The following is an 11,116-nucleotide window of genomic DNA, read 5'->3' on the forward strand; positions in this document are numbered from 1 at the left end:
ATAGAGTCATAGAGTTGGAAGAGACCACTAGGGCCATCCAGTCCAACCCCCTGCCATGCAGGAAATCTAAATCAAAGCATCCCTGACAGATGGCCATCCAGTCTCTGCTTGAAGACCTCCAAGGAAGGAGACTCCACTACACTCTGGGGGAGTTTGTTCCACTGTCAAACAGCCCTTACTGTCAGGAAGTTCTTCCTAATGTTGAGGTGGAATCTCTTTTCCTGCAGCTTGCATCCATTGTTCCAGGTCCTGTTCTCTGGAGCATCAGAAAACAAGCTTGCTCCCTCCTCAATATTACATCCCTTCAAATATTTAAACAGGCTATCATATCACCTCTTAATCTTCTCTTCTCCAGGCTAAACATCCCCAGCTCCCTAAGTCGTTCCTCATAGGACATGGTTTCCAGACCCTTCACCATTTTAGTCGCCCTCCTTTGGACACTCTCCAGTTTCTCAATGTCCTTTTTGAATTGTGGTGCCCAGAACTGGAGACAATATTCCAGGTGGGGCCTATTATAGAGTGGCACTATTACTTCACTTGATCTAGACACTATACTTCTATTGATCCAGATTGTTCAGAGGAGGTTTACCATTACCTTCCCCTGAAGCCGAGAGCATGTGACTTGCCCAAGGTCATCCAATTGGTTTCATGGCTGAGTGAGAAATCGAACCCTGGTCTCCAGAGTTGTAATCCAACACTCAAACCACTACACTATGCTGACTCTCTTTTTTCTGTCATTAGAATACTGAAATCCAGCAACAAAAATAGTCACTTGTAGGCCAAAAATACATTCAGAATTAAGGACTTGGGTATCTAAACCCAAGAATTTGTTTTCTGTAGCAGAACAGGGAGGCCTCATGGTGTAGTGGTTTGAACTCTGTAGACCAAGGTTCAAATCGCCATTTAGTTGTGGAAACCCACAGGATTATCTTGGACAAATCACACTGTCTCAGCCTCAGGCAAAAGCAACCCCCTCCCAAACAAATCTTGCCAAGAAAACCCCATGGTAGGGTCACCATAGATTGGAAATTACTTGAAGGCACACAAAAACAAACCAGAAATCAGTCCTTTTATCTGCAATTCTACTCTTCTAAGTATTCTAATAAAATACTAGAATTATATTCCATCTCAGCAGCCTAATCTGAGTTGGAAGAGCCTTTTTCATAACTTGGAAGTTCGAAAATCTTGTCAATCAACCACAAATCACCCAGTGATCTAACAGGAAATCCCAGTCTGTCTTCTGTTAACTCTAAACAATGCTAACTTCTTGCACCCAGGAGAGAAGTTGCCTCAAATTTATTCTGGTTTAATTCCTGTTTCTTCACCTCAAGTAATATTAAATACAGTAGTTCTATGATGAAGGAATTTTCTTAAATGCTTCACCAAACTAGAAATCCCAGGATTGCTTAGCATGAAATCTTGACAATTAGAAGTGGCATGAAATCAGCATAACCCAAACCACCATGTCAGGCTGGCAGGTATACACAAGAAAAGATAATATGTACCAGAAACATTTATTTCCCTCTTGCCATCATTTCCCCCCTTAAAGACATAAGTGCATATCCAGCCATTTGAAGATTTTGCCCTGATTTCACTGAATTATTTTGCCAGGGAGGTTAGCCCACTACAAACAACTTATACTGCATGTGCATTGCTTGAATCAATTTGAAGGGGGATTGCCAGGGATATCAGGAAAACCATAGAAGGCAGTCTCTCCCTCCTATATATACTTTTCTTAAGCAATGTAAAGGATAAGAGACTGGCACTCTTAAAGACTGGAGACTGAAGAGACAGACTTCTTCAAGTCTGGGATTTCTGAGTTTTTAGGCTAGGACTGATCAGATATTGGGCTTATGGGAACCACTTTGGCTTGTCAGAAAAAACTTTACCTTAGAGATCCACTTTTTAAAAAGTTCCACTAGAACTTCAGCATCGCCTTATAGAGCCCTGTTAAGTCCAAAATGCTGAGAGAAGGTGGAGAACTGGCAGAGTCAATGATCTCCTGCATCCCATGAGCCTTATGCTGTATCTACAAATACACATTGCCTTCTGCATTGCTGTAGATCAGGGATACTAACACAAGACTCTTCTAGTGACCAAGCAATGGCCAAGACCAAAAACTCATATTCTAATGCTGCTAGTGAAAAACAAGGAAGCCAGTGTGATGTAGTGATTCGAGTGTTGGTCTAGCACTCTGGAGACCAGGGTTCGAATCCCCACTCAACCATGGAAACCTACATTAGGCAAACCACACTTTCCCAGCCTCAGAGAAAGGCAAAGGCAAACCTGCTCTGAAGGAAACAAAACCCATGATAGGTTTGCCTTCTTGTTGCGGTGAGCCCTGAAGTCCTTTCCAATTTATAGTGACCCTATGTATTGTGGAGTTTTCTTGGCGAAATTTGTTCAGAGGGGGTTTGCCATTGCCTTCCCTTGAGGCTTGCCATAAGGCAGAATCTGAAATGACTCAAAGGCACACAATTGCAACTAGAGATAAGGAAAAAGTTAACTATTGCAGAACTTTTGTTTTAAAACTCCCTTGCAATTTTACTTGCTGTTGTGTGCTCCTTGCTGTTGTTACATTCCTTGATGTGCCACGAATAACCCAAAGATCTACTAGTAGATGTAGATTTGCCTTCCACCCTCCTTTTTCAATGCTGCAGGACACACCTATGTGCCTGGGAAGTAAACCCCCTTGGGTTTATTTAATCCCCTTTAAACTGCTAGCTGCTGGTTGCCCTGAAAAGCCTCTTCAATGTAAGCTTTTGAAGGGCATTTAAAAAAAAAAAGTAACAAAGAATGTATAGTATCAGAGATTGCAGCATATTCCAAAAAGGGATGAATCAAAATATGTGGGAGTCAGCCCCCTCCCTAAAGATCAAGGGATAAGATGCCTCCAAGTCTCAGGATTTGAATGAGTGTGTTTTTAATTCTGGAAAGCAAACAGTGGTGTATTGCCCCCCCCCCAGCCAAGAAAAAATAATTCAAGTTACACAAGTAATCCCTGCACAGGTATCTTTTCTGTTTTAAGTTATGCAGGTATCCCCTGCAATAGGAGTTTTATTCTCTATTCCAGAGATGTAACTACAGAGGAAGGGCAAAAAAAGAGGCCATTGCTTTTCCAAATGAGAATTTTGCCCTCCCTAATGAATTGTCCCTTCACTCACCATATTTCTAGCATTGCAGAGTCAGATTCTGAAAATCTTTCACACCTCCAACTTTTCTATTTTCTGTGGTTCTCATTCTGTCGGTAACTTTACCAGCCCCTTTTCTCTGGATGCCTAAAAAAAACACCCCACCTTTTTTTCCGCAATGCTCAACCTAAGTTTTAAGTTATAAACATAATAATAATTATTGCAATACTAGAGATTTAGGGAATTAAAAATTTCATGGCCAGCAGTGGAAGAAATAATTTTTATTTGAAGAGCAACGTCCTCATTTTGCATAAACAGCTTCATGATGTTCCTTTCTGTGGCTGCGAAGGACCGCATTCCGCAAAATCTGGCCGCAGTTTAAGGACAGAGAAAGCGGCTTCATACCGAATCAGACCCCCCCTCAAAGTTTGTCCCGACTGTTTTCAGAGTTTAGGTCAGGTCAGGAGGCTTTCTTAACCTCTATCTTGACACCTTCAGGATTGGAGGCAGACCTTTTTGCATTAAAACGTGGGGCTATACCACTTAAGAGTGCATCAGCACTGCAGCAATAATCCGGTCTGGCCCCACTTTAACTGTCCTGGCTCCAGGCTATGGAATTCTGGGAATTGTAGTTGGTTGTGGCACCAGAGCAAAGGTTGTCAGAATGCTGACACACAGAATCCACAATGGGAAAACCCCCTCCTGAGTCACAGAGCCCTGGGAAAGAGATGGCACTGCTGCGGCTGTGACGGGAAGAGGAGAGTGGCCAGTCTTAAGATTTTCTTTTGGGGACGGGGGAAGGTTACCTTTATATCCTACCTCACCTGCGATGAACTCAAAGGGGTGTGCATGCCTCCCTTCCCCTTTCCTCACAACACCCTTGTGAAGTAGACCAGGAGTAACCAGCTCCAGGTCACCCATTGACTTTCATGCCTCGAGGGGAGAATTGCGTTCGGGTCGCCCCAGCTTCAGTGATCCCCAAACTTTGGTTCTCCAGATGTTTTGGACTTCAGCTCCTAGAATCCCAGACCAAGATGGTTGAGGCTTCTGGGAGCTGAAGACCAAAATACCTGGAAGGACCAGAGTTTGGGAATCACTAACCCAAGATGCCTTTCACTTCAGCGCCCAGGATTCCTGACTGTTGACAAAGCTGGCAGGGGCTTCTGGGAGCTGAAGTCCCAAATTAGATGAAGGACCAAAGCTTGGGCTCCATTGCTGTAACCATTATCCCCGCCGGCCTTTCAAAGCCTTTTTATTTATGAAGTCGAAGGCTTTCATGGCCGGCATCCATGGTTTTTTGTGGGTTTTTCGGGCTATGTGGCCATGTTCTAGAAGAGTTTCTTCCTGACGTTTCACCAGCCACAAAACCTTCTTATTTATGATTCTCTCCTAAGCAGGGAGCTGATGTCAGTCAGATAAACTCCTCGGGCTATTTGGCCATGTTCTAGAAGAGTTTATTCCTGTGGCTGGCATCTTCAGATGCTAGGGAAACGTCAGGAATAAGCTCTTCTAGGACATGGTCACATAGAGCCCGAAAAAAACACCAAAAACTATGCAAGAGAAGTGTCTTCTGTTCAGAGGAGGTTTGCCGTGGCCTTTTCCTGAGGCTGAGAGAGTGCGACCTGCCCAAGGGTTTCTTTAGGCCAGGACTAAAGGTGGCTTTGCTTCTCATAACCTTATTTTAAATGGCCAGTGAGCATAAAACGCTGTATTGCAAATGCAAAAAATAATAGTGTTTGAGATGCTGTTTCGGATTAGGAAAGGCGCAGTGCCTCCCTTGCCAGCGACTTTTAACAAAAGGACAGGTCCTGCCCAAATCCTCCTCCCCCCCAGTGCCACCAAGACCACATGATATCCTTCTTTTGTTCTTTAAATCGAGATGCAGTGGCTCAATATCATTTGGTTGTGCTTTAAACCCAAAACCTTTGGAGATGGAAATCGGAAAGCCTGAGACAGTCCCGCGCAGCCCGATCCTACCGAGTGGAAGCGGAATTTCCACTTTGAAACGTGTCAAAAACCAAGCTCAGCTCTTGACTTCTAGAGAAGGAAACTGGGCCGGATTAGACTTCAGGTTTAGGACAATAGTTCGGGCGAGGTTTGAGAAGAGAGCCCTGCCTCCAGGCTTTAAATACTTTATATATTCTTACATATATTGAATAGTTTTCACCCCAAATGTGCCCTAAATGCTGATATTCCAAGGAAGCAAACAGGTATCACTCATCCATCCGTAAATGCCTCGCCCTCCAAATAGTGTATTTGGTAAGCCACTGTCCCTAAAATTGTAGGAAGAGATGGTTTTTTTTAATGTTTGGGTTTAATTCCTTTCTACATCTCATCCACACTGGAGAAATAACCTGGTTTGGGCCAGCTATAACTCTTTGTCTGACTCTCTGCTATGGAATTCTGGGAGTTGGAGTTTGTTGTGGGCCCCACAACAAACTCCAACTCCCAGAATTCCATAGCAGAGAGTCAGACAAAGAGTTAAAGCGGGGCCAAACCAGGTTATTTCTCCAGTGTGGATGCAGCCCCGGACGAGGGACCAAAAGCCCAGCCCTCAAGCCCCCTCCCCCGTCTCCCTTCGCCCCTGAGAGCAGACGGACAGCTGTTCCCGTTTAAGGAGGAGCCCTGGTTTGACTCCCAAAGTAGGAAGGAAAAGAAGAAGAAGAGAAACAGTTTGAAATTCACGCGAGTCTCCTATCAACAAGACGGAAGCCTTGCTTACGCCGCCTGCAGCAGCGCTCCCCAGAAAAGGAGGGAGAAGGGTTTTGGGGGCTTAGGGCGAGGGGGGCAGGCCCAGAAGAGGAAGAGGAGGAGGAGGAAGAAGGAGGGGAAGGAGAAGAGGAGGAAGAAGATGAGGAGGAGAAGGAGGAGGAGGAGGAGGAAGAAGAAGAGGAGGAGGAGGAGGAGAGAAAAAAGAGGAAGAGGAGGAAGAAGAGGAAAAAAGAAGAGGAGGAGGAAGAAGAGGAGGAGAAGGAGGAAGAAGTGGAGAAGGAAGAGGAGGAGGAGGAAGTGAAGGAAAAGAAAAAAACAGGGGGAAGAGGAGAAAGAGGAGGCAGCCCCCCCGTCCAGGGTGACCAGATGTCCCCCCCCCGCCAAGTAGGACCAGGCACCGCAAAATGGAGGACGTGCAAGACAAACGGAAGCCCTGGCCGCAAAAAAAGCGGAAAACCCTCATAGAGGTGTCTACACTACACACTTGATCTCAGCCAAAAGACCCAAGGTGTCAAGAATGCCTGCCTCTTGGTCCTGATCCAAAGGGAGGGCCCTGGTGGCCTTCCTCCTGTCCAGAACTGGCTGAGAGGAGGCCCAGCCCTGGTCCCCTGCCCCGAGAGAAGCCCTCCCGTCCCTCCTCTGTTCCAGAAAAGAGTTAAAGCGGAGCCAAACCGGCTTATGTCTCCAGACAGAGCCACCGTCTAAAACGCTTTGACAGCCTAAAGACAGCTCCGAAAGAGAGACCGAAAAAAGCCGGGCATGGATGGAGGTTTTCTCACGCATCTATGCGAAACCGATTTACTTTGGATCACCTGAAACAAAACACGACTTTAAAATAAAAATGGTCAAGAGTCTCTCTCTTTCCAATAACTTGGACCCAGGGCCGTTCAAGCGGGGTGAAAGCGGATTATTTCTGCAGTGTGGATGATGCGGCCGGAGGCGGGCGAGGAGTCGGTGGCTGTCACCCGGAGCGTCTGGTAGGCATTCTTCCCCTCCTCGTCTCTCTTTCATACAAATACATACAACACAATATACACAACCCCTGCCCATCCCTGAGCGCCATCCCTTTTGACAGCCTCCGACGAAACCAAGCTCGACCTCTGGACGGTTTCACCGTTTCGACGAAGTCGAGAAGAAACCAAGGAGGAAGAGCAGCCCCCAAAGCAAACTTTCCTTCCACCCTCCACCCCCCAAATAGGGCAGCTCCAGCGGCTTCCTCTGAATCCACTTTGACGCCACTTGTGCTGTATCCGCACTGCAGAAAGAATCCGGCTTGACCCCACTTAAAACTGCCCTGGCCCCAGACTAGGGGATTCTGGGCAGTTTGTTGTGTTTGTTGTGGCATCAGAACTCCTTATGTGTGGCAGAAATGCTACACACAATAGACACCCATCCAGGAGATCCGAAGAGAGAAGGACCAGCTTCCTTCTCCGCTGGTAAAAGGCCAACAGCAATGACACATAAACCTAGGGTGCAACTCCACGGTGGAATTAATGCAGTTTCACACCGCTTTGAGTGCTGTAGCGTCATCCTATGGAACGCTGAGATGAGCCAGAGTTATAGCGGGTCCAAACCGGGTTATTTCTCCAGGGCAGATGAGAGCGGGATACACTGCGAAGAATCACTCTGCACATGCTCAGGAGCGCCTTGTCCGTCCCCTCGCGGTCTCAACACACACACACACACACAGACCTATCATCCCCAAAGCCCAGGAGCCCTGCATCCCCCGCTACAAAGCCCCAAGGGAGCCCAGCTGAGCCCTGTCCGACGGCTGCTTCCCGGCCGGGACTCACCACCACGAAGTCTCCACCGGCGGCGGCCTGAGGCTCAGCAGCAGCAGCAAGAGCCAAGGCTGGAAGGCAGAGCCCCGGGAAGGGGGTCCCTGAGAAGCCCGTCGGGGGCCCCCAAGGGAAGCCAAGGCCGTCCTGGAGCGGGGCCGAGCCAGCAGCATCCTCCTTCCGACGAAGGTGGAAGAAGGCCCGAGGGGAACTGGCCCAGGGGTCCTAAGGCAGGCAAGCGAAGCCCTGGAGGGCGCGGGGCTGGCTTGGCTTGGCTTGGCTGCTATGCTGCGTCCCCTCCGTCGGGGATGCGCTCCTCCTCCTCCGCTTCTCTTGCGGGCTCCTCCTGCTCTTGCGATCCCTTGGAAGAAAGAGCCTCGGGAAGGGCTTCGTCGTCGTGGAAGGAGGAGGAGGACCCACCGGAGGGGTGGGCTTAGGGGCAGGCAGGGGAGATGGACGCCTCCTTTGGCACAGCCCTCCCAGCCCCACCGAAAGAGAGAGGAGACAAGGCTGGGGTAGTGGCCTCCCAAGGGTTGGTGTCACCCAGTGAATCACAGAATCATAGAGTTGGAGGAGACCCCCAAGGGACATCTAGTCCAACCCCATTCTGCCATGCAGGAACTCTCCATCAAAGCATCCCCTGTGACAGATGGCCATCCAGCCTCTGCTTAAAGACATCCAAGGAAGGAGACTCCACTCCACTCCGAGGAAGGAGTGTGTTCCACTGTCGAAGAGCCTTTACTGTCAGGAAGTTCCTCCTAATGTTGAGGTGGAATCTCTTTTGCTGTAGCTTGCATCCATTGCTCCCGGTCCTGTTTTCTGGAGCAGCAGAAGACAAGCTTGCTCCCTCTTCAATGAGACACAATATTCAAAGAGGGCTATCATATCTCCTCTTCACCTTCTCTTCTCCATTGCGGTCACTCATGGTGTTACCCCCCACCCCCCAGCATTGATGTCCTCCCATTTTACACTAGACAGAAGCCTTATGGACAAGAGGCCACAGAACTAGGGGGTTCCCAATAGGCAAAGGGGGTCAGATAAGCCTGGCTGCATCCTATCACCCTACTTGTTGAGCTTATCTGCTAAACATGTCCTAAGAAAAGTGGAATCAGGTTCAGAAAAAGGAGGAGTGAAGATAACGTTAACAACTGACGATGTGAGACACCATCATATTAGCAGGAATTGGAACAGTTAGTAAGAAAGGGCAAAGATGGAAGTGGAAAGGCAGGTCTGGTGCTGAACATAAAGAACACAAAAAATCATGACCACAGAAAGAGATACACAATCCAGACAACGAGGTAATTGAAATAGTTAAAAAATTCCCATATCTAAAATCAAATCTTGACCAGAATGGAGACTGCACTCAAGAAATAAGAAGGAGGCTAGGAATAGGAAGGGCAACTATGAACGAACTGGAAAAGATACAGTACTGAAGAGCAAAGATATACCATTGAGCACTAAAGTCAGAATCATTCAAGCTATTATATTCCCAATTTCCATGTAAGGATGCGAGAGCTGGATAGTGAAAGAAGTAGACAGAAAGAAAACCGACTCCTTTGAAATGTGGTGCTGGAGAAGAGTACTTAGGATTTCGTAGGCAGCCAAGAAGACAAACAAATGGTCAGATCAGACCAGGGCTCTCCTTGGAAGCAAAAATGATCAACCTGAGACTGTCGTACTTTGGCCACATAATGAGAAGGCATGGATTACTAGAAAAAACAATAATGTTAGGAAAGGTGGAAAGTGGAAGAAAGAGAGGAAGAACACAAACCAGATGGACAGACTCAGTCAGGGGGGTTATGGGCAAGGGCTTGCAGGTTCTGGGCAAGAATGCAGTGGAGGATAGGGATTCTTGGAGAGGTCCCATTCATTGGACTCATTATTACTGGGTTTTTTTCTAGTTTTCTAGCATTATTGTATTTTTCTAGTAATCCGTACCTTCTCATTATGGGGCCAAAGTACGATAGTCTAAACTTGACCATCTTTGCTTCCAAGGAGAGCCCTGGTTTGACCTGTTCAAGAACCCATTTGTCTTTTTTGCAATGTTACTCACAAATCACAACCCCCACATACCACTACATGTCAGGCTAAGAGTTATGACATAAACAACTAGCCACATTAAAATTATACCTTCACATTAAAATATTGTGCACGCAACTGGCATGTATTCCCATATACCCAGTGAACGTTTGGTTAAAATGTGATGTTTTTAAAGAAGATTCAAAAAGAATAAAACATTTACATTTTTTTCAAAATATCATTTAAAAATTAAAAAATTGAAATTTTAAATTTAAATTTTGAAAAAAGTCTGGGGCCTCTTTTCTCCTCCCACTGAGATTCGCCCCACTTTCATCGCCTCTTAAAGCATTTCAGAGGGAAGTAAATGAATGCCACAGCCCATGAGGAGTAGTGGGGTCACCCCATCTTAGGTTGTTACCTGGTGTGGTGATGCCACTGGGCTGGGGCGGACTGCTGTCCTTGGGACACAGCTCCCTCTATCTTGCAATCACTCCAGCTCATTTTCTCCATCTCAACCTTTTGCACACTCACACCTTTTCCTTGCTTCCTACCCCAGCTGCTCTTGCTGCCAGCCAGAAAAAAGAGGAAAGGAGATCTTCCCCTTCCCTCCCTGTCTAGCAATAGCAACAGTGAGTCCATTTCTATACTGCTTATCAGTAAACTAGCATTCTCCAGCCACATTGCTGCACTACCCTCTTCTAGTGCTGCTTTTCCACTCTGGCTGCTTCCTGTTGCCATTCTGAAGTTTGTAGTTCAGTGAGGCCTAAGAGCTCTCTGGCTGAGAATTCTTAAATGCCCCTCCTTAAACTGCACATCCAAGAATGCAACAGGAGGCAGCCAGAGCAGTTGAAGTGGAATAGCAGTGCTATATGAGTGTAGTGCGGTAATCTAGTAAGTGGTTCACAATCTGTAAGCTCAACAAATTGGGTACTCATTATACCGATTTACCAAAGGATGGAGGGCTGAATGGACCCTGGAGCCCTGCCTGAGATCGAACTCACAAACTTGTGGCTGCAGTACTGGTATTTAATCACTGCACCACCAGGGCTCCCTGGCCTCTGACTTTTGGGTTTGTGGCTGCTGCAGTAGCAGCTTTTGTGGTGGCGGTGTGCCTTCCTTTCTGATTTCTGACCAGCCTATCATGGGGATTTCTGGGCAAGTTTGGTCCACAGAGGGGTTTGCCATGGCCATCCCCTGAGGCTGAGAGAGTGTGACTTGTCCAAGGTCTCTCTCATACACAAAAAGACTACCCACACAAGTCAGGTAGTCTTGAGTACGTATTTAGCTATAGTGTAAAAACTTATTAAACCATCAAATGTTTGAACTTGTGTTATTGTGGTAAACACATGCAATTTATGGTTTAATAAGTTTTTTATTTTATTGCTGAATACATACTCACAAGTGTCTGATTTTCCTGGTTAGTCTATTATTATTATTATTATTATTATTATTATTATTATTATTATTATTATTATT

General features: G+C 46.6%; 1 protein-coding gene across 2 annotated transcripts in view; it reads right to left on the reverse strand.

The window, feature by feature from the left end:
• The window catches only part of WNT2B (Wnt family member 2B), a 76,882-nt gene extending 68,910 nt beyond the window's left edge, over positions 1–7,972 (reverse strand). For both annotated transcript variants that reach the window (XR_006103781.1, XM_042466022.1), the window contains exon 1: positions 7,637–7,972. Coding sequence is in view for 1 of the 2 variants with exons in the window: in XM_042466022.1 (XP_042321956.1) it covers positions 7,637–7,794 (158 nt within the window). In the remaining variant the exon portion in view is untranslated. The remainder of the gene's footprint in view (positions 1–7,636) is intronic.
• Between the last annotated feature and the right edge of the window lie 3,144 nt (positions 7,973–11,116).

This window comes from Sceloporus undulatus, chromosome 4 (assembly GCF_019175285.1).
Source record: "Sceloporus undulatus isolate JIND9_A2432 ecotype Alabama chromosome 4, SceUnd_v1.1, whole genome shotgun sequence".
Taxonomy (NCBI): Eukaryota; Metazoa; Chordata; class Lepidosauria; order Squamata; family Phrynosomatidae; genus Sceloporus; species Sceloporus undulatus.